The 27,350-nt window shown below is 31.4% G+C and overlaps 1 protein-coding gene across 1 annotated transcript; it reads left to right on the plus strand.

Moving 5' to 3' along the window:
- The first annotated feature begins 697 nt into the window (after positions 1 to 697).
- Positions 698 to 26,856, plus strand: LOC143049336 (uncharacterized). The gene is made up of 5 exons (XM_076223007.1): positions 698 to 877; positions 11,883 to 12,146; positions 22,600 to 22,722; positions 24,941 to 25,058; positions 26,401 to 26,856. Exons 2-5 carry the CDS (start codon positions 12,029 to 12,031, stop codon positions 26,621 to 26,623), a joined length of 582 nt encoding a protein of 193 aa, XP_076079122.1. The 5' UTR covers positions 698 to 877; positions 11,883 to 12,028; the 3' UTR covers positions 26,624 to 26,856.
- The last annotated feature ends 494 nt before the right edge of the window (positions 26,857 to 27,350 follow it).

Below are 27,350 nucleotides of genomic sequence, written 5' to 3' on the forward strand. Positions count from 1 at the left end.
TAAGTTAGTTTAAACAATTGAATATTTATTTGAATCTATGCAACTTCCCTTCAATTTTAAATTTCGTTTATTATTTTGCTAATATGTTTAAAAATTGGCTTAATTCCATAAGTAACACAGCCAACGCTTGTTATATCCTGTTTCAGCAATTGTTATCTAAACTTCATTATTTTTTTAATTAATTCTTTACAGTTAAAATGCTATATATATCTATAATTGAAAGGTTTGAAATAAATTCAAAATACGTTAAATGTTGAATAATAATTTTCACTGTCTTCATACATTTACGATAAACAATTAAATAAATGTAAAATGCTGGTTCATGTTTTAATTGGTTATCTAATGTAAATAATGTTAAATCGGTTTTCAATTTCATAGACTTTTTAAAGCAATATAGAAGTTTGCAGGCGTAATCATTACGAATACGATTTAGAAAATACGATAAAAAATTAAGCAGTATGATTAGTTTATAAAACGTAAGCCATTATAGTAGAAAACATTAGAAGTGAAAAATTGTACATTTTCTATAATGTTTTACACTCCAAAAGAATATGACTTGGTTATATGATAGACTTTAAAATGAGAAATTATTTACAGTTATGTATTGTCATATTTCATATCACAATATCACATGCAGAAAATATAGATAAGAGAATATTCCCCTTATATATAAAGAATGGCGTCAGATTGGATGATCCGTATCATTCTATACAAATTGGACGATATAGTTTAGTATTATGTGGATTATTGTGTACAAATGAGGCGCAATGTACAGCGTCCAGTCTTTCACGTGCAAACTTCACTTGCAGATTGCACAAACATGTTATTTCGTCAGAAGTTATTGACAGTGACACAACGCTTGTTTATCAAAATGAAGGTTAGTATTTAACTTTTATAGAAAATGGACTTGTAAATGTTAAAAACATTATATGACAATACAAGACTGAATGAAAATACATGTATATCAAATCTCAAATGAAAAAACTCGGAAAAGAAAACAAAACCTAGCTGATACATAAACAATGTCCAACAAATTATATCAGAAATAAAATAATATTTTAAGCTTCCGAAAGATTTTCTGGATTTATCTTCATCAGAACCGCTGATTACAGAATATTTGAAATTCAAGTATATATAGAACCTGTCAGTTTGCACCTAATTGAAATGGTACATATTTTTTTACTCATGTCATGTAATTCATAGAATGTTTGTTATGCCTTTTTTTCGAATGTTAGTTTGTCATTCGACTGCTATTATATTTCATAAGCTTATTAACTACTTTCATCCTTATACCCTTTAGAACAGACGTTAATTTTATTCATCTGAGTATAAAAGTATGGAACTCGCTGCCTTTAGGTTTTTTTTCTTACATATACTGTAAAGCTTATTTCCAACATTTACTGTTAACTAAAACAGAAAAATACATAGTATTACGAAAACATGCATTAAGTTAATTTAACTTTTAAAAACTCCTATTTTTGGCTTTGTAGATTTTTTGATAAAATATATAAACTTTGTTGTGCCTTATTAATTCTAGTATCATGCAAGTCTATCTTGTTTTTCATATCGAATTATTCATATAATACGGTTTGAAACATGGGTAAAAAGATTTAGTTTTATTTTCTACAATGACAGGAAATTGAGAATGGAAAGTATGCTTACAAATTTAAGTCTTCGACATTCTGCGGAATTGTGTTTCAACACTGTTCGCAACAAAAGTGTGTAAAGTCTGGCCTTACATCTGAGAAATGGTGACAGCTGATCACAAAGTGGATGACACTTTGCTTTTTATTTCGTTTTCGAGTTAATTTTAGGTTATTTTAAGAAGTTGTAGTTTGGAAGTTTCAAGTATGATTTTAATTATACAAGTTACTGTATATGTCTTCTGAATTTGAGTTGTATCGGGTTTTTTTTTGTATGGTGATTTCTATTAGTTTTTATGTGGTGTTTAATACTCCACAAGTTTGACTGCTATGTGATGAAATCACAACAGTAGCGTTTTCACCAATTTTGTGGATTGGAAGCGGGATGCCCTGGTCAGAATAGTTGAAATGGGTTTCTTATTCAAAATACTCGGTTTTAGATCAGTTGATCCTACGGTTCGCTAAATTTCCTGTCCTGTTATTCCAGTTACCGGGACAACTAGAGGAGGGCTGAGAAGTAACAACACTTATTTTTGTTATCCAACTGAGTATTCACAACATTTGTTGATTTGTTATTCCACTGGTACAGCCCAAAACAGTTTATGAACGGTTTACACAAAACTGTTTTTTTTTTTTCATTTTTACAGTGACAACTAAAAGAGGTTGCGAATCAACAACACTAGCCTAGTTCTGCTACTTTTAGTACATAGGTTTTTTTTTACGAACAGTTGTTGACCTTTGAATTCTTATTTGAATTAACGTTTTTAGGTTTTATAAAAACAGAGGATGTAGTATGATTGACAATGAGACTGCTCTCCACCAGAGACCAAATGACACAGAAATTTACTATAGATCGACGTACGGCCTTCAACAATGCTCAACGCCCATATCACATAGTAAGCTTAAAAGGCCCCGACATGACAAATGTAAAACAATTAAAACGAGAAAACTAACTGCCTAATTTATGTATAAAAAATGAACGAAAAACAAATACATGTATGTTAAATATCAACAAACGACAACCACTGAATTACATGCTCCTGACTTTGGACAAGCACATGCATGCAGAATGTTGCTGGGTTTAACATATTAGCGGGATCCCAACCCTCTCATAACTTTGGACAGGGATGTATCAGTACGACATAAGAACGAACTATAAACATTAGTTGAACAAGGCTCAACTTATTAGATGGAAACAAATAGAAATACATCTAACAAACACACAGGGTGGACGGGGCCGTGTACTTGTATATCCTAACAACAAAAATACATTGTACTGATCTGAGAGTACTCGCGAATACTGACAGCTAGTTCAAAGACCCTAACAACTAATAAGAAAAGCATCAAAGACTAAATTATCAATCCGTACACATCCAACATCCAAGAGATTTAGTGTAGAAACTTCATAAAAAGTCAGATAAAAACATGCCAAGATATCTATTTACTCGAGGAAAATACAATACTGTTATGTTACAACATAAGCCAATCCTTTGGTCAGAATGGCTTATAGTATTTTTTATATGAAGTAAATATGAATTATGTTAACAATTTCTTTCAAACCTTCTTGTATCTTTATTCAAAAGTAATGTGCAACAAAAGAACAAATTATTTCACCATTGAACACCGTTCTTATGAAAATAATCATGAAATAATTGACGACAACTATGTCAGAGCGTTTTTAAAAAATAATTTCTCCACATAATTATAATTATTCCGAATGATCAGACAGTTAAATCAGAAATATGAATATAGATATCAAAGGTACCAGAATTATAATTTAATACGCCAGATGTGCGTTTCGTCTTCATAAGACTCAAAAGTGACGCTCAGATCAAAATAGTCATAAAGCCAAACAAGTACAAAGTTGTAGAGCATTGAGGACCCAAATTACATAAAGAAAATCCTTAGTTTGTCAAAAACTTCAAAGTTTTGTCAACAGGAAATTTATGGAAATGACAATATAATTGATATTCATGTCAACACCGCAGTGCTGACTACTGGGCTGGTGATACCCTCAGGGACGGAACATCTATCAGTAGTGGCATCGATCCAGAAGTGTGAAAAGTAATCAAAGGTACCAGGATTTAAATAATTGTTTTACATTCATTTGATGTGTTTGCGTTTTGATTTTGCCATTAAAAGTGAACTTTCTGTTATGAATTTTTCTCGCATTTCGGTAATTACATTTTTCCACTTTTCCGTGGAAAGACCTATTGCTTTTCTTCTGATTATTTTTTTTTTCTTCCGCCTTTTTTGTTTTTCTCGCTGTATTGATGCTTCGCAAGATGTCGCTGAGATATTTGGAATATGATATCGTACAGTTTGTACATATTTGTTACATTCGGAGAACGTGTCATTTGTTAACATTTACTGTTTGCAATAGCATTAAGTATTCTATATAATAAGGATGTTCTTATCCCGTGCATAAAAACAATGCCGTATTTGTCAAAACCTTTTCAACTTTTAATCTTCAGTGCTGTACAACTTTGTACCTTTTTCACGTTCGATCTTTTATATCTAGGCGTTATGTATTCAGGTTTAGTTTTCTGTAATTAGTTAATACTTTAGTTTCTTTGTGTATATCTCTTTCATATTCATTTGATAAAATTTACTGTTTGCAATAGCATGAATTGTTCTATATAATAAGAATGTTCTTATCCCGGGCATAAAAACAATGCCGTATTTTGCGAAACCTTTTCAACTTTTGATCTTCAGTGCTGTACAACTTTGTACTTTTTTCACTTTCGATCTTTTATATCTGGGCGTCACTGGTGAGTCTTGTGTGGGCAAGGCGCGTTTTTGGCGTATTGAATTTTAAACCTGATGCTTTTTGTTATCTATTAATCATGTTTTTCTGTGTCTAATATGTTCTCCTATTTATTTGTATTGTAGTCCTGTAATATTATGTTGTCATTTCAATGTTATATTTAACTTTGCCATTAAAGTGCGAGGTTTGGCATGCCTTAAAACCAGGTTCAACCCACCACTTTTATTCCCCTTTAAAAGTGTTCTGTACCAAGTCAGGAAGATGGTCATTGTTATATATTGTTCGTTTCTCTTTGTGTTGCATTTTAACGTTGAGTCGTTTGTGTTTTCTCTTATTTTTGAGATATTGAGATAAGACGTGGCACGGTACTTGTCTATCCCAAATTCATGTATTTGGTTTTCATGTTACATTTGTTATTCTCGTGGTGTTTTGTCTGATGATTGGTCTGTTTCTGTGTGTGTTGCGTTTCGATGTTGTGTCGTTGTTCTCTTATATTTAATGCGTTTCGCTCGGTTTTGGTTTGTTACTCCGATTTTGTTTTTTGTCTATGGATTTATGAGTTTTGAACAGCGGTATACTACTGTTGCCTTTATTTTTCAACAGACTCTCGGCATTCAAATGGGAACCAATTGTGTCCCTCTTCTTGCCGAATTGTTTCTTTGTTTTTATGAGGCTGACTTCATACAGGAACTTCGTAGGAATAAAGATAAGAAGTTAGCAATATCCTTTAACTCTACTTTCCGCTATAAAGATGACGTTCTTTCACTAAATAATTCAAAATTTGGTGACTATGTTGAACGCATCTATCCAATCGAACTAGAGATAAAGGATATAACAGATACAGTTAAATCGGCTTCATATCTTGACTTACATCTAAAACTTGACCATGAGGGTCGGTTGAAAACAAAACTTTACGACAAAAGAGATGATTTCAGCTTTCAAATAGTGAACTTTCCATTTCTAACTAACAACATTTTAGCAGCACCTGCATACGGGGTACATATCTCTTAATTGATATGATATTCCCGTGCTTGCATTTCCTATCTTGATAGAAGGTTACTGCTCACAAGGAAGCTATTAAACCAAGAGTTCCATATGGTGAAGTTGAAATAATCATCCCTTCGTAAATTTTACGGACGTCATCACGACTTGGTTGACTGTTATGGAATAACCGTTTCACAAATGATATCGGATATGTTCCTAACGTCATTAATACAATCCCCTTCCCTTTCATGAATGTGACCTACCGAATTAGACTATTTACCGGATTTGTCATTATATAAGCAACACGACAGGTGCCACATGTGGAGCAGGATCTGCTTACCCTTCCGGAGCACATGAGATCACCCCTAGTTAATGGTGGAGCCAGTGTTGCTTATTCAGTAGTTTTCGATGTTGTGACAGGTGTTCTGTTGTTTGTCTGTTTGTCTTTTTCATTTTTAGCTAGGCGTTGTCAGTTTATTTTTTATTTATGAGTTTGACTGTCCCTCTGGTATCTTTCGTCCCTCTTTTGTACGCTTTTGTAACTAACATTGCGTAGCCGAATACTTTTCCATTTAATAGTTATCCCCCCAACACTGTTTTTTTTTTTTTTTTTTTATTTCTGAAACTTCGCAACCGTATAAAAACCGACAAATTTATTTTTCTGAATTGGCCGTTATATCCTCAGGATGTTTTCGTTAAATTTAGACCGAAGCCATATAAAGATACCAAATGAGAGTTATTTCCCCCTTTGTATTTGATGTAAGTTAAATGTATATGTAACTGGAAAACCATAAACGATAGAGGCCTAGAATCTTTGGATTTGAGGTTCTTGGTAAAACAAAATGAAAATGAGGTAAAGGTCAATGTTCAAGATTTTGATTTTGGCTTCTTATCACTTATTTTCAGAATCTTATAACATACGGACAAAATATTTTCACAGAATTTTTAATTGGGACATGTCGTAACACGTAAATTTTAGTTGAAAGTGTATGTAGACATTTAATAGGAGTTGTTTTCTCTTTTATATCTAATATTAGTCGTATGTAATATAACTCATTAACAATATATAGTAGAGACCTAGAGTTTTTTTATTTGAGACCCTTGTTTCATGACCTTGAAATTGTAGTCGAAGTCAAAGCTTGATTTGACGTTCTAGATTTTGACCTTTGCTTTGAATTTTAATTCATACATAATAAACCTATTAGACTTTGTGCATTAGGTTGCAAGTCATATGACCTTGAAACAATCATCTGGAAATTACCTTTTGTAAACCGGAAGTAGCATTATTTGTATTTATTTATTGTAAAAGTATTTAGAACCATATATTTTTAGAATCCGTGTCAAGTTAACTATCAAATGAGAAAACAAAAGGTAATCATTGGGCACGGAAAATTATATTTCTAGCATCAAAATATACCGTATCGGATGGAATGACCTTCAATTAAATAATTAGTTTTTAATTATGTTATTTTTCTTTTTACTGTTCAGGTTAAGGTGGTACCTAACACTACAGGGAGATAACTCTGTAAAGTCATCTAAACGTTTTAATTACGTTGGGATCTTAAGGGAATATTAAGCTTCTCAATTTTCAAAATTGGTGTTTTTCAAACTGCTATATAAACAGTGTATTTTTTCTGACAAAACGGTTGGTTCAAAATTTTTGAAATTTTTATATTTTTGTTAAATGGTCAAAGTAAATACTTTGTCAAAATGTTATTAAAATCAAACGAGCCAAATTTATCTCAGTGAAAGTGTTAGGTACCACCTTAATGACAAGTTTTGTATCAATATGTAGTGGTATAGTATAATATTATTTCCGAAAGTGCATCAGTGGGGATACCTTGAAGTCATTATCAATAGTTTAATTAAACTCCTATATTCAATATGTCGAACTTGTTTATATTGAATTTTGAATGACCCGGAAAGATTGTCTTTTTTGATAGAAATAGAATTTGCTTGTCGCATCAATCAAATTATGCACTTCGCCATTCGAAAAACCCAAATGATGATCGATGAGTCATGATATTGTTTTGAATAACTTGCGTGTTTTCTGTATATATATTGTTGTTAATTGAACAATATGTTTACATCCGTTAAAGTTATTAAAACCATATTGGTATTAAACATTAGCTTTTTCAAAATAAAATCTTATACATTTCAATATTTGTTAAATATCAGTAGATAAGAGGATAAAATGCATCTGTAATTGAAATGTTCTTCCGGATATGTATAATACATTTTGAAAGAAAACAAAATGGTAGAATAAAGTCATGTGGTTTGTCCATTAAAATAAAAAAAATACAAAGTATTAGGTTATTATAATATTTTTGAATAACTTCTTCCATCTAGTCAATTTTATTTGCATCCTTCTAAACTCATGTTGCATTTCTTCAATTTTTCGTCTTTGTTTTTTTTATCATTTTCATTTTTTATCTAACAATGGACTTCACAACAATTGTATATCCTAGCCGATAGTCGATTTCGAGGTTAACGCTGAAGCCTAATCGAAGACTACGTTTAAAAAAAATACAAATTAGTATGTTATTATAATATTTATTGAATTCATTCTTCCATCTAGTAAATTTTTCCATTTGCGACCTTCTAAAAACATGTTACATTTATTCAAATTTTTTGTCATTATTATAAAAAGAAAATCATCATTTTCATTTGTTATTTAAGGAATAACTATAATATATTTTATGTCTATGAAAAAATAATATAAAAAAATGTGGTGCACACTGAATAACACGCATAGTGGGTTATTTAACAGTGCGTACCACATTGTTTTTATGTTATTTCGAATAGATAGATAAAATATTACAGTTATTTCTTATAATTTGATTCTAAATTCCATTTTACGACAAAATTGTGTCTATGATATGATAAACAAAACGACGTCAGCCAATTAGAAGACGCGTTACATCGACAATTAAATTATATAACAAGGGACTTCACAGCGATTGTTAATCCAGGCCGACATTCAATTTCAAAGTTGACGCTGAAGCCTAATGGAAGACTACGTTAAAAACAAAAACGTTCGTTTTGGTTGTGCGGGATGAATCAAGTTTACAGCCACGTCCGGTCAGAATGTGGACGTTAAATTCGATGACTCCTGTAAAGAGAATGCCACTCTTTTTCAATTCCTATTCAATTTACCCTCATTTTCCAGTGGCAGTCACAATTTCTCCGACCATCATCCTGAGTGGCATTATTTATTACTACCTACCTATTTTATTTTTTGTTAACTTGTTCTCGTCCAGAACATGCATGAAATATTTGCCACTGGACGTTAAACATCCAACAACCAATCAATCAATAAAAAACAATGAGGTGAAAACCTGTCATAGAACGACTGAAATTATTCATATTCGTATACAATCTAATAATCAATTAAATATTGTACCTTTAACTCGCATTAACCGTAAACTTTGTAGACTTTTTTATTCATCCTTAAAGGTCAAATAATAATTTCAGTTCTTTTTCTATATAATTATGTAAGTTATATTATGCTGTATACCATAGTCGTACAAGCTATTCATCAGGACCTCATATCGGCATTTCAGTTTTCTGTTAATTATATTTTGTAAGGAATTTGCCATTTATGCAATGTAGTATTTCCTTCTTCTTTGCAAGAATATGTAATTATAAACTTCGTGAACATGTTGGTGAACGTGCCATACGTAGTGCGTTGGCCTTCATTACATTCAAATCCCAGCTTGAAGCTATGCAGATTTTATAACCAAATACATATAAACGAAAAAAATAAGAAATTGTTACATTCCATATTTTATTATCTAAACATTCAGAACATGTAACATGTAAATTTTACTTTTGTTCTTTGTGCGTCCACTATAATTACATAGATGCACTACCTGTAAAGCTTCAACTTATACATTGCTCCGTGTTTGTTGTATTTTCTACATATATATTGACATTTTAGTCTATCGTAACGTTTTAAACATGTTTTAGTAACATCATTGTTTCTGTTTTAAACAATATAACTCAATGATGACACGTTTCACCGCCTATGATCTTTGTTAACCAGAAAAGTCGTCTGATTATGTACTTTTTCTGATTGTGAAATTTGTTTAGAGTGAGGATATGCAGTGTGAGTAATACATGAAAAGTAGGAGATGCTTATCCTGTTCACACCACTGTTCCTGTTTCTTTGGAGGTCATGCGATTCTCTCTGTTTTTGTTTAAGTATTAAATTATTATATGGGGGGTATCCAGTTGCGCCAAAATGTGAATATATGTGCCACAACATATTTTAAACTTTACAAATCTGGTCTATTTGTATCCACTAACTATCAATGGAAATTCACATCTTATCAATATTGGAACATATACATTGAACAATTACTAACACAATTCCATATTGATTTTCTTGTTATTGTTATAAAAAAACATCAAATACCATAATTACTAACCTAATCGTGATTTATATCCAATATTCAGAAGTTTGCCCGTGACGTTACTTTTTGTGGCGTTTATACATTCGTATGACGCAAAGTTCGTCATTCTATTATGCTGTTTTTGCGTATTGTCCTAAATCATTTTAGGTATTCGTTGTTATTCTGTGGTCAACATGTTGAAATGTACTATTATATTATCTTTTTTATGTTATTCTCTGTCTCGAGTGTTCTTGTATTTATTTGTACTGTATTCCAGTCATGTAATATTTTTATTTTAGTTATATATTAGTCATTGCTATAAAACTTTTTCTTAAAATTTCCTGTACCAAGTTAGAATTATGGCAGTTATTATACAATAGTTCGTTTCTATGTATGTTGCATTGTCGATTGTCTTTTGTTGCGCTTCAGTTTTTATATTATTTTGTTATTTTTCTCATATAGTTGATGTGCTTTCCTAAGTTTTAGTTTGAAATCCGGATTTGTTTTCTCTCACTCGATTCATTACTTTGAACGACAGTTTACTACTTTATTCAATGTCTTATGAACAAAATGACGATAGGAGATCACAAAGGGCAAGCAAACCACACTTTATAAAACACAACACTCAAGTATACACTCTCTGGAATTTCCGAAGGATACGTTTATTCTACTCCACTTGTCGAACCTGTCTTGATTATTGTAACGAAGAAAAATGGGGACAATGTGGCTAGCACAATTTTAGTATCCGAATCGTCTTTGGAAATGCCATTTCATAACTATCAATTATGTTTGAATGCGTCCATTAAATCTTGATGTTATAACTTCAGCGTTGTCATTAAGAAAACTTCAGTCAACCTCTAAATGGTAAGCAATGTATACTAATTTAATTTTGCAGTGCATCATCTTCATGAACAGTACTACGTTATGAGAAAATTCATTTTATCTCTTTTGCTGAAAACCCATGTTTACCTACGTTTACAACTGAATCAAACTGTCAGTTGTAAGTCGAAAATTTGAACTAGACCTTTATGATTATCTGCGGTATTCTTTTATTTCAAGTTCATGTTCAATTGGTGATAGACAATAAAGCCAACATGTATGTGCTGTAGAGCGTTGACACAGCACTAATGATAGAAATAAGGTGTAAAATCAGGTCTTTGGTATAAAATTGAGTCTCACTTCATTTTGACATTTGATCATAGATATATCAGTGAGTGTGATAATTTAATAATATTTTTTATCTTTTTTATTTGGTTGATAAATGTCAACTCCGCTGCATATTCATTAATACAGAAACTATTAGGATCTAATCAATACTTAATAGTTCATTATTATATCACAAATGGATTAGTTATAGTTAAAATAGAATAATCGGAAACCATCCGATGTATTTAGAATAAATATCGACTCATTACCTTCTTTTTTCATTAAGCAAAAGGAGTACATGTTTCAGCTTATTCTGTTCATGAACGGGCACGTTCAAATTTTTAGACGAAAACATTCTCACCTAAATTTTGACATATAGCTCTTTTCTTGTTTCGATTTTATGCAAATTTATCTTTCAAATATTCCGCTTTGAGCGTTCTGAAGAAGGTTAATCCAGAAAACGATTCGGAAATTTGTAACGAGTTGTTTATTTTTACAGACATAAATATTTGTGTGTTCGCTCAAGCTTAAACCTTTATAAGTTTCTTCTTCGAATATTTTTCGAACTCCGCTCGTGCAGGTGCACTCGACTCCAATCATTATTGACTAGGATTGTCAGTTTTCTTATCGAAGGTCGGTGGTTTTCTCCCGACACTCAGGCTTCCTCCACCAATAAAAAATGACCGCCACGAAATAGTCTAAATGCGGTGCTTAAAACTGGCGTTAAAACACCAAATATCAAATATCAAATCAATCTTCATATATTTTACATCACATTGATGAATCATTCCATGTTAGATTTGTCCAATTCAATATTTTGTTTTTCTAAAATAAGAAATCACACTAGCTGAGTTCAAGACATGATTAATCATTTTCTATATAAAGACCTGCTAAATATATAGTGTTAGCTTCATTGCTTAAGTACAAAATATTGTCATCATGTTACAGCGATACAAACAACTACAGTGAAAAATCTGCAGACAAGTACAGAAACATTTACCACGACAGAAAAGGTGACTGAAGTTATTACTACTACAGTTAAATCAACAACTGTGGAAACTGTTGTATCATGGCCAGGTGGAACATACAGTTTAATGAAACCCGCTGTTGGATGTCCAGGAAATGATATCACCTGGATGGAAGGCAACAGGTACCATGACACTGAAGATGACCAACGTTACAATGGCTATGTTGTCTCTACGAGCATGACAGGTAATTTCCATTAAGAATATTTATATTCAAAACTATCTGCTCCAGCAGCAGTGTAGGTTTTACTTTTTACACTGCAGTTATTCATCTTATAGAAAAATATATATATTTGATTATTCGGATTTTTAAGATGACTGGTTTAGTTATTGAATATAGATTAAATGTTGCACTTCTGAAAATATAGACTTGTATTTTATTCAAAGGTCAGAACATATGTTCGACATATTTTTAACAATGATTTTCCCCGAACTTCTGGGCCCTTCCTCAGAATTCAATATTCGCATATACCCTATGTGTCTTTATACTTGTAATTTCCCCAAGTTATGTCTTTATGGGATGAAACATAAAGATCATATATGGTAACCTGTAGGTAAACAAAACAAAATATCTTTCAATATTATATATCTCCCTAAAAGAGGCGTATCTTGTGAAACAGCTGTATTTACAAAGTGCACTATATATATCGCATTATTCGTGCAGTCATTTCATTACATTTAGAATGACTGTGGTATAATCAAAATGCAGTTTCTGTCTGTTTCTGGCATCAGTTAACACCCAAAATCTTAATTTATTTGTTCAAAAAATATCTTAAATGTCTATTAACAGACAAAATGGATAATTCTTTTCACTTTTTCATTTAAATATTTTCATCATATCTAAACTTTCATTTTAGGGTAAGCTGAATTCCAAATAAATCTGGTTTCATATTGATTTTGTAGAGTTTTGGATACTATTAACCAAGTCTCCAGTGTTTTAGTTGTGTTTTAATTTGAAACCATAAAGAGGTTATGTGCTATGCCCTTATTAATGTGATTACAAGTGACCTCAATCATTGTCTATCAAAAGATAAATAAGTCATTCACTGAAGAGAAATGTGTTGTCAATATGCACATTTATTGCAGTTATATTGGTTTTCATAATGGTATTACGGTAAACGATAGGCTGTTGTATCCCGTTTGAATTAAAGTTTGTATACGTTCCATATTTTCATCGATTAAGGGGAAACCACCAACAATAAACAATTTCCGCTGGAAAACCCAACTCACTGTGAAATATAAAACTAAGAAATATGATCGACAATATAAATATAAACAGAAAACTGTATTTGGTACCTTATCGATTCAATGAAAATAAAATTGTATTTTAAGAAACCAACTCTTTTTAAACAAATGTCATTTTATAATAATAATTGAAAATTAATGTGCAGAGACATTATGCTATATAATGCAATTAGTTTAACATTGATTTTGCCGTAAAAAATAAATAAAATTAATTAATGTACTACATTGTTATACTTGATTCCAAACACTTCAAATAACACTTATTTATATATACCAAACTCGAATTATGTTTCAGATTTTGACCAACATCCAAATCAATTCGAATTTCTAATGCAAAATAGCTAATGCTAATCGAAACTTTCACCTCAGAGGCATTTTAATAAAGATATATCCAGGAATGCGAATAATGCTAAGAACAATAAGCACGTTTTACTTGGATTTCATCCACAATGATTTTTCTAATTTTAAAATAACAACATTTCATACATCTTTTATTGAGCTTTTCATACGCCAGCAAAACAGGAAGTCGCTCACCTTCCTGTAAGATTGCAGTAACATACTGAACTGTAGTTGAGATTTGATTGATAATAGTTGGTTCATTGATATCAAAGTCTATTTTGTATGAAGCTTCATGCAAAAGGCTCAATATCTGTCGAACCACTTTTTATCTATAGATTTAGTAATATATAATTAAAGTATTGTTTTTATCATTCTGAACATAACAAGCTTCATACATATGCATGGTATGTTGAAGGTGGACATTGAATATTTGAGGCTAATATTTTATACATCGATCAATCATATAATGGAATATTTCTACAATAATTGAATATAAATGAAAAATTCAAAGTTGAATGCATATGGTAACATGTCATTATCATTCAAACTGTCCACCTTATTGCTATGATGTTTGAGTAAAACATTTAAAATACTATAAGTTATTTCTGGTTCAAAGACTGACATATTGCATTTCTTGTTATACGTTCAACGGTGTCACTAACCTCAATTATTGTTTCCGTTTCAAGTGGAACAATTCAAACATCAATTTGGTTGCACAGTATTATAATAAAGCAAAGCCATTACAGATGTTTACTGAACAGCCGAGTAAGGGCATACATTCACTATGAAATGTCTTATTCTTAATCGACGGTTATGGAACGCCAACACTGTCTTGTTATGACCATTTTCTTTATATGCTGTGCATTTACCTTTATATGATGTGCAATTGTCATTATATGATGTGCAAATATCCTTGCATGATGTGCAAACATCCTTATATGATGTACAAACATCGTTATTTGATGTGCAAACATCATTATATGATGTGCAAGCATCATTATATGATGTACAAACATCATTATATGATGTGCATGTATACTTATATGATGTGCATATATACTTATATGATGTGCTTATATACTTATATGATGTGCAAATATACTTATATGATGTGCATATGTACTTATATGATGTGCGAATGTACTTATATGATGTGCAAACATTCTTATACGATGTGCAAACGTACTTATAGTATGTACAACGATCCTTATATGATGTGCAACTATACTTATGTTACATGCAAATATACTTATATGATGTGTACATATCATTATATGATGTGCAGTTACCATTATATTATGTGCAAATATCTTTATATGATGTGGTTGTGTCATTATATTATGTGCTTGTAATCTTATATTATGTGGTTTGGTTTACTTCATTATATGATGTTGAAACGTCATTATATGATGTGCTTTCATCGTCCTTATGGTCAATGAACATGATTACGATTAGAATGATTACTGTCTACGTCATAACTGATTCCGATCAGCTTCTGTAAACTATATAAAAAAAAAAATATTTCACAAAATACAAATTTTATTATTGTTTTATTTAATTCACCTGTGCACTTTATTGTGGGGCCACGTGTTATCATGAATGAAAAGTTATATTGAGCAATACAATTGCTTACGGAATAACACGTGATGTGCAGTTAGCCAATCAGAATAAAGTATCATAATGAAACATACATCTAATGTAATTATTACATTCTACATCTTACCATTTATATTATTCAATAACAGTTTATAAAACAAACCATCTCGCCATATTATGCATGAGTAGATAATTCTATAGCTATTGTTGTGAAATATTTTTAAAACTGACTGTGAGTTCAATGATGAATTGTGCAATGAATAGAAATAAGAAGATGCGGTATGAGAGCCAATGAGAAAACTCTCCATCCAAGTCATAATTTGTAAGAGTAAACACTCATAGGTCAAAGTACGACCTGCAACACGTAGCTTTTGCTAAACCCAAATAGCAACCTATAAAGAGCCTCAAAATTTGTTTTATCATATTTTCGCCACAGCCGCAAATTTCTCCAATTAGCTCCTGTATTAATTGATCTTTAAATTATCTCCCTCTGAACTGTTTAAAACGTTGATTTTGTTAAATTGCATTGTCTCATTTTTCCTATTAATTGCACTCTCGCTAGCGATGGACACATATTTGAGCCGGGTTTATAGTTTACAGAAGCAGATCGGAATCAGTTATGACGTAGACAGTAATCATTCTAATCGTAATCATGTTCATTGACCATAAGGACGATGAAAGCACACCATATAATGACGTTTCGACATCATATAATGAAGTAAACCAAACCACATAATATAAGATTACAAGCACATAATATAATGACACAACCACATCATATAAAGATATTTGCACATAATATAATGGTAACTGCACATCATATAATGATATGTACACATCATATAAGTATATTTGCACATGACATAAGTATAGTTGCACATCATATAAGGATCGTTGTACATAATATAAGTACGTTTGCACATCATATAAGAATGTGTGCACATCATATAAGTACATTCGCACATCATATAAGTACATATGCACATCATATAAGTATATTTGCACATCATATAAGTATATAAGCACATCATATAAGTATATATGCACATCATATAAGTATACATGCACATCATATAATGATGTTTGTACATCATATAATGATGCTTGCACATCATATAATGATGTTTGCACATCAAATAATGATGTTTGTACATCATATAAGGATGTTTGCACATCATGTAAGGATATTTGCACATCATATAATGACAATTGCACATCATATAAAGGTAAATGCACATCATATAAAGAAAATGGTCATAACAAGACAGTGTTGGCGTTCCATAGACGGTGGTCTAGTAGGTTGGTATCATAGTCTTGTTCGTCTTTCAGTTTTGACATATGGTAGACTCATTTGGTGTAGTATAGTGTTATTCTATATGTTTTTGCATTGGAACATTATGTTCCTAGTTGTATTATTTGTACGAAATTTGTTTTATACAATATGTACAAGATACGTTTGGAAAACACTTTCAACGATGAATAATTAAAGCGAAATTGTAGTATTGTATTGTTCGATATTTTCAATGACGAATGAAAAACAAAATGCGCAGCAGGGGTTCTTGGGTTTATTTAAGAGAATAAAAAATAAAACATGTAAAGGATTTATTATTCATCATTGAAAGTGTTTGTGAAATTGTAGTATTGTATTGATCGATATTTTCAATGACAAATGGAAAACAAAATGCGCAGCAGGGGTTCCTGAGTTTATTTAAGAGCAAAAAAATTAAAACATGTAAAGGATTTTGTAAATTGTTTAAAATAAAACTAAGGGTGTGTTATATGACTGCCAATGAGACATTTGTTCATCAAATACTGCATTAAGCAAACAGCAAACATAAAATAATACTCGATAGGTTGCACTTCTGTTAATAAAGACAATGCAATTTCCCAAAAGAACTCTTTTTACGATTAAACTGTGTCATTTCTACTATGACGTTTCGTAAAATATCATATCCTAAAATTGAGAGTTCACATGCATTACAAAACTTTTAACTTCTGAATTTATTTGTTTAAACTATCACTTTATTATTTAATTGGTACAGGGGTTTTTTTTCTTGATACATGCAATTTGATGAATTTGTTAAACGTTGTTTGTTGATTCATTTATCAGGTTTGATAAATAAAGCATATATTTTGTTAGTCTTGTATTATTTTAATTTTAGTTTCTTGTGTACAATTTGGAAATTAGTATGGCGTTCATTATCACTGAACTAGTATATATTTGTTTAGGGGCCAGCTTAAGGACGCCTCCGGGTGCGGGAATTTTTCGCTACATTGAAGACCTGTTGGTGACCTTCTGCTGTTGTTTTTTTCTATGGTCGGGTTGTTGTCTCTTTGGCACATTCCCCATTTCCATTCTCAATTTTATTCATGCTCGTATTTTTAAATTTTTGTATTTAATAAGAATAAGGGTGCGCTATATTCTTGCCAATGAAATGAGACAGTAATCCATCAAATACCCTAGTAAAAGATTTTCGAAAGGTACTCTTCTTACGACTTAAACTGTGTCACTTGTACTACAAAAGTCCATTAAAAATTATATTCTGGTTCCTATGCATTACAAAACAAACGGCTCTGCGGAATATTTATCATCATTCATATGCCTTCAAACTTTTTAAAGTTTAAACTTCTACTACAATTGTGTACTGCCATTCTCTTTACTTTGGTAATTCATATTTCAATTTGGCCGCCATCCATGTGTATTTCAGCTGGTAAAATTCCTAAGGTGTTTCAGCTAAAAAACATAATAGCCGAGTGATAATAAAATGAGACAGTCCAAATGACAAAAAAACATCAAAGTGTTTATACTAACACAATCAAAGGAAAACAATCAACTGACCACAACAGCAACTCCTTTAGTTATTTGATTGGACTATCACGATCAAGTTTATTATTTACTTGTTGCTATGTGGTTTTTTCTTGCTGCACTTTGCGGATTTGTTTAAAGAGTCTGTTGATTCATTTTTAAGGTCTGATGAATATAGCATATAGTTATGTTGTCTGAGTGCTGAGAACTATTAACTTATTACACTCGAGCTCGTTTGTTTGTTGTAAATTGTATAGATTAATGTAACCGGAATAAAGCATGTTTTCATTTCCTGTACATTCTACTATTAGTGCACATTTCTATATTTATTCTCTTATAAAGTAATTAACTTTCAGAAAGAAAAGGAATAAGTCAGGCATTACATTTGATAAACAAGCGCACTTTCCCGTACAACACTTTCTCGAATGTCTACATGTACTTGAATTAGGTTGTCTAGGTGATAAAAAGTAGCAATTAATTGAATAAATGTGTTAAAAATGTGTGTCAAAATACCAAATTTCTATTTCTATACAATTTGATGAAAGTTTTCCGCAATTACACATTCATTATTAACGTGTTTTTTTAATTGATTATTGACTGATTTTGACCTGATTAAGAGCGTAAAAATTCGAAACTTGAAGATTTATTTGCCTTTAGAAAACGACCATTGTAGACTTTTAACTGCTGGTCAATATAAAGTCCTGCCATTGCGTATACTTCACATATATACTATTACACCGTTACATGTACATAATCCCTTCGTATACTCCACATATACACCATTACACCGTTCACCATACACTGTTACATTTACATAATCCTTTCGTTCACTAAGTTGTCCCGTTGTAATCAAGTCATTTCCAACTAATTGTTAGTTTGTTCTCATGTTTTCCTGTTTCACCAGTGTCCGCGAATATTGGACGTAAAGTGAAATTTTATAGTTTATTATATGGTTTGGGTTTTCTCATAGCTGAAAGCCATGTAGTTACATGAAATCTTTCATATTTTTGTCATTTTAGTGTCTACGAATGTTGTTTTAAACAGTTATGGGTACTATCCACTAAGTTTCAAGCGTTAAAGTTGTGCTTCAATCTATATCCCACATTTTTTTTTATGTCGTACATTGTCGATTCAATGAAAATAAAATTGTTTTTTAAGTAATCTATTGTTATTTAACAATTTTTTTGCGACGATTTAATGCGAAATAAATGATACTTTTTCAGCACAAACATTATGCCATATAAAGCAATTAGTTTATCATTGATTTAACAGTTAAAAAATGATAAAATGAAATAAAGCAATGTATTTAAGTTGTTAAACTTGATTCAGAACAATAACATTCAATTATTTATTTAACAAACTAGATTTATGTTTGAGGTTTTGACAAACTTTCAAATCGAATCAAATTTCAACGCAAATTGTTGGGTGAAAGTTTTAACTGTGGAGCATTTAAAAATCGATATATATATTTTTTTTTTGAGAATGCGATTCAAGCTAAGATCAAGCAGTACGTTTTACTTGGATTTCATCAACAATGTTTTTTACTTTAAAAATCACAACATTTCATACAACTCTTAGCGAGCTTTTCATACTAAAGCAAATAAGATTGTCGTGCACCTTCCTGTAAAATTGAACCCCAAGGGTGACTGGGGTATAGATATATGGTCACTTGGTCTTCTCCCGACCGGCAGTAAAACGCTTGCCGAAGTGGGGCGTCCGTTTGTTTGTGCGAGATATATCAAGTTCGCAGTCACGTCCGGTCAGAAGGGGGACGTTAAATCCGATGCCTCGTGTAAAGAGAGTGCCACGCTCTTTGCACGTTAATAACCCTTGCAACAACTCTTTGAGGGGTCCGTAGGTGGTCTGTTGCAAGGCAAAATTTCTATCCCTATCCAATATACCCTCATTTTCCAGTGGCAGTCCAAATTTCTCCGACCATCGTCCATGGTGGCCTCTATTGTATCAACCTACCTATTGTATTTATTGTGAACTTGTTCTCGTCCTGAATATGCATGAAATATTTGCCACTGGAGTTAAGCAACCAACAACCAATCAATCAATCCTGTAAAATTGCAGTACCAGACTGATCTGTAGTTGAGATTTAAATTGATAATAGTTTGTTTATTGATATCAAAGTCGATCTTGTTGAAGCTTGAGGCAAAAGTCTCAATATTTGCCAAAGTTTTTTTTTAATTTATAGATTTAATTATCACTTATCATGGAATGTATAACGACACTTGTTATAATTTGGACCACAAAAAGCTGTACAGATATGCTATGTTCAAGGTGAACATTGGATAATTGCAGGCTTAATATCTTAAATATCGATCAACCATATAAAAGAATAAATTTATTATAAGTGAATAAAAATGTTAAATACAAAGCTGAATGTACATAGTATTAATTATTTCATTATCATTGAAACTATCGACCTAATTGTTATACTACTTGGTGGAAACATTGCAAGCATTAAGAGGGCCATATTATTGCAGGTTCAAAGTCTCGGGTTAAGTTGTTTAGTACTTTATATCTTTATATTCCTAGAAGTATGATATATATGACATTTGTTCCAACAAATTTTAATTAGTATATAAATTATTAATACCTTTACTGAACAAAACTAGCACTTTCAACGATAAGAAAATTAAACAAAATTGTAAATGTACAATATATGTATTTTTTAATATTTTTAATGACAAATAAAAAATAAAATGCGCAGCAGAGGTTTTTTAATTCATGTAAGAGTGAATTATTTAAAGCATGTAAATTTGTTCTCGGTATTATTGTATAAAAATAAAACTAAGGGCGTGTTATACGACTGTCAACTAGACATTTATCCATCAAATATGGCTTAAGCAAGGAGGAACCATGAACTTATTATGTTACACGTCTGTTAATAAAGACACTGCATTTCCCAAAGGAACTCTTTTTACCACTAAAACTGTGTCACTTTGTAAAAAATCATATCCTACAATTAATAAGGCTTACAAAACATACAGCCATTAGGCATATTTTTTACAGTTTTATGCCTTTAGACTTCTAAGAGTTTAAATTTATACTAAAATTCTGTACTATCACTCCCTTTACCATGGGTGTTCCTCATAATTCAATTTGGTCGCTATTCATGTGTATTTAACTGGCAAAATTCATACAGCTGCTTTTACAAAATTCATCTTTGAATCAGCTAAAAAAAAAACAAAAGCAAAATCATAACAAAATCTTGTATTGTTTAAAAGACAAATATACTAACACAATAAAAGAAAAACTAATCAACTGACCGCAACCACTGGACGTTATTTGTTTAAACTCAGTCAATTTAGGTATGTACTTGTAACTGTATATTTCTTGATAAATGCATTTCGAAGAAATTGTTTAACTGTTGATTTATTTATCAGGTTCGATATATATAGCATTTAGTCATGCTGTTTAAGTGCTAAGAATAATCAACTTATTATTTGCTGTTAATGCCATGGATTAATATAACCGGAATAAAGCATGTTGCATTGTACACTACCATTGGTGTACATTTTAATAAAATTAACGGTACCAATTTTCTTGCACCAGATGCGCATTTTGACAATACATGTCTCTTCAGTGATGCTCGTGGCCAAAATATTTGAAATCCAAAGCTTATATAAGTGTATTCTTATATGAAATAAGTAAATTACAGAAAACAAGGGAAGCGAATTAGACATCATATTGGATGAAAAAGTAGACTTACCAGTTCAACACTTCTTCAAGCGTCTGCATGTACTTGAATTAAGTGTGTTTCCTAATTGATGAAAAGAAGCAATTAATTGACTGAATGCGTTAAAAAGATGTGTCAAGATAGTTTAATTCAATTTTCATAATCTCAAATGATAGCTTCCTCAATTACACCTTCATTGTCAACGTGTAAGTTCATCAAATGAATAGCTTTTGTAGTTAACGTGTCTGTTACCAAGTAATATGACAGTTTTTGATCTTTTACATTTGATTAAAGACTTTCCATTAAAAATGTTCCTCGGAGTTCAGTATTTTTGTGATTTTACCTTTTACAAGATAAGGAGGATAGTTATCAGAAACTGCTCCGGATTCAAATGTAAATCCAATCTACTCCTCAATATAACTGGTTTTTTTTTTTATTTGTGATCTAGGTTTTTGTTTGATTGACTAATTTTAACCTGATTAAGAGCGTACAAATTCGAAACTTAAGAGAGTATTTTACCTATAGTCAACGACCATTCTAGACTTTTACCGGCTGGTCAATATACAGTCCTGAAATGGTAAATACTTCATACATAAACCATTACACTGTTCACCATACACCGTTATACGTACACAATTCACACTTTCACTATTGTTGTCGCGTTTAAATTAAAGTCTTTCCAACTAATTATTACAGTATTTTTCTTATGCTGTGCGGTTTCACCACTGAAAGTGGATAGGGGAAGCTACGTGTCTTTTATAGTTTCTGTACATCACGGGTTTTGCTCATTGTTGAAGTCGTGTGGTTACATAAAATTGTTCATATTATTGTCATTTGGTCCCTACGTATATTTGTTTAATTAGTATTCATGCCACATATCATGTATATTTATTCATTCACTTATTAAGCAGCCCTACTGACAAGCAGAAATTGCATAGCTGTATTTAAATTGTAAGCATTTTCTAGTTGTACAGGACCAATATAGCAACATAAGAGTATATTTCTGCACCAAACCTTCAACATCTGGCAGTGAGAGTGACTGGCCTGCTGGGAATTATTGTATCATGAAATACACCACATGTCCAACAGGTAGGCATATGAAATACATTACGCAATATAGCATACACGCATATCACTTACAAAACTAAAAAGGATGTCCGTTGCATTACATTATCAACTGTATATATAGAGAATAATACATAACCTTTTCCATACCGACCCGGGTATCATCCTGAGACCCCATATTAGCCCAAGACGAAGTCGCGGTGCTGTTATGGGTTGACGGATGATACCCGGGCTGATATGGAAAAGGCCATGTATTAATCACTTTATCATATACTTCCGACAATTGTCTTATGTAAGGCAAAAAACAAAATGAAATTACTTCAACAGTCAAAAGCTTTACAAAAAAGTCAAATTATGCATCCAACATAATATACACTACAATTGTCCAACAATAGCATCACTACTTCGATATATATGTGGATAACATAGATCCTGTAGATCCTGTAAATTCATGATAAACTATCATCATTTTGGAAATCTATATCATTGGATTTGGCCATGTTTTCATCTATTTGTCCGCCATAAATGGACTTCAAAAAGGTTCCCGTAAAACGGTGACGTCATAATATAAAAAAAAAATCTGACGCCCACAATGGAAAAGTAAACAAACGATTCTGGAAATACCGGAAGTAACTTGCACGAGAGGCACTATTACGCGTTTGTGCACGAGATGCCCCTGATATGGGTTATATCAGCCCGGGTGGGAAAGTATGGCTTGTGTACTTCCTTTCATTACATATATGCAAAAACTATCATATCAATGCTAAGTATATGATAAATTGATATAAAGGATCTGAAAGATACATGTATCTGGCAAAATAAATATGTTCACCTGTTCTCACATTTTTTCCGAAAAACTATCATCAATGACCTATACACTTCGATAAGTTTGTTTTTACAGAAAAAAATGAAAACAACACGTTTAATCATATCTTTTGGCTCAAAGCCAAACATTTGAAATCCGAAGATGTATAAGTGCCGAAACCCTTGAAGACCTATATGTCAAAAATACCAAAAAGAAATAGCCAAATACATCTGAAGACAACTTTGCCTGAGGGAGTTGAAACCGTAGTTTCTTAATAATTTAAAAATTTATAAACGGACAATTTCAGTAGAGTTGGTTAAATCATGTCGGTACCGAAGTACTGACTACTGAGCTGATGAAACCATCGGGGACTGAAAGTCCACCAGCAGAGGTATCGACACAGTGATGTAAAAAATTGAAAACAATACGTTTAATAATTTCTTGTAAATTTTTAGATGAGAAATCAGTAAGACGTTATAAATATATTTTGTTATTTGTCTTTTGTCTTTTGTCTTTTTGTTTTCTTTTTCAGTCATTGCGTTGTCAGTTTATTTTCGATCATGAGTTTGACTTTCCCTCTGGTATCTTTCATGAATTATATAATTGGTCATCCCTTCGGGTGCAATCATAATTTGTTTTACACTCAAGATATTACTGCACCACATATTTATCGTCTTATGATTTTTTAATATCTTTTAGACATTCTCTGTCTTTTTCATTTCATTCAGTTTTCTAAATCAAAGAAAGGGCAACAATATTTGTTTATCTAAAATGTATAAGTAGATATATTAAGATGTGTTGTGAGTTCCATTGAGACAACTCTCCATCCAATTCGCAATTTGTAAAAGTAAACCATTATAGTCATCAATCGTTGATATGACAAGCAAAATATTGTGTTACATGAGAAAAAATAGCAGGCGGTAGAAAAGTCTCATCATTCCTGGTTGACAAAACCAATTTAAAGGTATGGACTTAATTGCCAGAAATTCTATACAAAATGAAGTATATTCATTTACTATTCGGTGAAACAACAAATATAAAAAAACAATATGTTTTTGATTTTATGGTCGTAAGCGCTTTTCTGGATTTACCTTCTTCATGAACGCATTACGCCCGATAATTGAAAGACAAGGATATACAAAAACAAACATTGAAGAGGTAAATCACCAAACAGAACACAAAAAGCCAAAATCAACTGCCGTGTTCCTTGATATCTTTCTACAAGCAAAGAAACAAATCTACAAATTGTTTTATGTAATTTGTTTTCACAAAATCTTAGCTAGCTAGCTGTTTAACAGTTGTTATCTGTTAAGTTAAGCAAAAAACAAAAACAACAATTGAAAAACTTGCAATACGACAGTTACTTAATAATTTTATAAAGATGCAGTATTCGTGAAATAAATAATCTTAACCGTTGAAAAAAGTCACTATTTTCAGGCTTTACGGAGGGTTCTATAACATGGGACGATGAAAGCAACATGAATGCCAATGAGAAATCTGGGACGTTACCATCGGGAGTATATAATACAAACACTATTATATACTACTGTTGTAGGTAAATACGGAAAAACACGGTCTTATTTACTTTTGTTTTAACTAGAGATAAAAACATGAAAACAAACATCAGTATACTGTTAATTGCATTTTCTTTTTTAATCTATACTGAACATTCTGTGTTTCTTTTTCATGATACACTGATCAAGGCGTAAATAGAAAGGATGACATCTCAAAATCTGGAAAAACTCCGCATCCTGTTTATATGTCTCGGAATATGATTATTTTTATTTGTCTTTTATAACATTTTATATTGATGAAGTGAATTATCGTTTCCGTTTCCTTCCTCCTTTCCGTGACTTAAAATATTACATAAAAACTTATCGTTCTACAAAGTTTTATGACGGTTCTTCGTGAAATCTATTTGAAGTACAACGGTCTATATTGATGTATACGACGGCATAATTTCTCCTCGGGAGATAAGATATTTTAAGCTTGCTTTTAGTAACTACGAATATTGTTCCATGGGATAGTATTTAGTATTCTTTTAAGTGTACATATGATTTAGTTGATTGCAATGCTGATATTACATAATTGATTGCCTTTTTAACTATGAGTTACGCCCTTCGAAATAACTTGTTATTTCAATGATCAAACTTGGTATTCAACTTAGTCATGTTATCACCAAATCCAAATATGTTAATGGAGCCCCATGTTAATTGCCTTTTGCAAGGCATAAGCATTGGCGGTGGGTTATTTTTTGTTTAAATAATCATGTATTTGTATATGTTGATAATGGCAACAGTAGTATACCGATGTTGAAAAGTCATAAATCGATTGAGCGAAAACAACCTTGGGCACCAAACTAAAACCAAGAGATTTATCACTGAATTATTGCAACGTTTGTTCTTTCTATGAAGAAATAACATACAAAAATGTGGTATACAATTAAGAAAAATTGTGTATCCTTATTTTTAAGTTATTTCGAATGAACTGAAAAAACTTCAATCATTCCTGAAAATTTAATTTTCAGTCCTATTTATAGGAAGAAATCATGAAGAAAAATGTTGATGACGTCATGGTAACACGACAAAATTTTGTCTATGAGTTGATAGATAAAAAAAACAACAAAAATTAAATCATCATAGAATGAAATATAATAAGCAGATCTTAGTTATATTTTAAATCAGAATTTTGATCAGAAACTTATTTATGTTTTATAAGTATGAATACAGAATAATCTATGTACATTTTAAATATTTGAAATATTTTCTTAATTTATAAAGCAATAATAATAATAATAAATCGAATATATCTACTTGAATAATTTGACATCGTTTTGATTTTTTTTTTTAAATACAGCGATTTTGTTTTTAATCAGCTTTTTTGTTTTTGTCTTCAAGAAATGATAGAAGTGATGTCTTAGAAATAAAACTACCCACTGGAAATCCATTTTACCTTTTACGGTATACTGGTTCGTGTCAGAAGGTAAAATCCATGTCTGTGTCTGAAGAAACCATCACATGGGCCTGTCAGACTGGAGGGGTTAAAACTGTTGCGACTGTAAAACCGTATGAAGATGGTGCTGCTGAATATATCAGACTTCATTTCTGTTATTATTATTAGTGTTGTTATTGTTAATACTGGCGTCTTTCAGTCCATAATGAAATTGCTGAGACATTGGAAAAGAAACATGTAATATAAACATAGCTGTAAAAATGAGTTTTGTTATAAAATGTTTATAAAAACAATGTTCAAAGTAGCTATAGTTGTTTGATATTGGTTATAACAGTGTTCAATATTTATAATATTTGTTTTAGCTATTCCATATGTATAAATAAAGAAATTAATAAATGTTTCCCGTAGCAACAATTTTCATTACTAAACACAGTAGTTGTCGTAAAAATAGATAATAACAATTTTTTTTTTTTTTTTTTTGTATTCCTTTCAACCTTTAATGAGTTTCCATCAGATAATAAAATGGGAGGGAAATGAGAACTGTGTCAAAGAGACAACAACCCGACCATAGAATCGACAACAGCAAAAGGTCACCAATAGGTCGTCAATGCAGCGAGAAACTACCGCACCCGGAAGCGTCCTTCAGCTGGCCCCTAAATAAATATATATACTAGTTCAGTGATAATGGACGCCATACTAAACTCCAAATTGTACACAAGAAACTAAAATTAAAAATCATACAGGACTAACAAAGGCCAGAGGCTCCTGACCTGTGACAGGCGCAAAAATGCAGGGTGTGTAAACATATTTTTGATATCTCAACCCTCCCCCTATGCCTCTAGCCAATGTAGAAAAGTAAACGCATAACAATACGCACAGAAAAATTCAGTTCAAG

Source organism: Mytilus galloprovincialis, chromosome 10, assembly GCF_965363235.1.
Source record: "Mytilus galloprovincialis chromosome 10, xbMytGall1.hap1.1, whole genome shotgun sequence".
NCBI lineage: Eukaryota > Metazoa > Mollusca > Bivalvia > Mytilida > Mytilidae > Mytilus > Mytilus galloprovincialis.

What these genes read in the sequence shown, in the direction of transcription:
- LOC143049336 (XM_076223007.1), top strand. Translation starts at nt 12,029, where the DNA reads ATGAAACCCGCTGTTGGATGTCCAGGAAATGATATCACCTGGATGGAA. An exon ending in TGTCTCTACGAGCATGACAG is followed by an intron (nt 12,147 to 22,599) that starts GTAATTTCCATT and finishes AGCATTTTCTAG; the next exon opens with TTGTACAGGACCAATATAGC. An exon ending in ATACACCACATGTCCAACAG is followed by an intron (nt 22,723 to 24,940) that starts GTAGGCATATGA and finishes CACTATTTTCAG; the next exon opens with GCTTTACGGAGGGTTCTATA.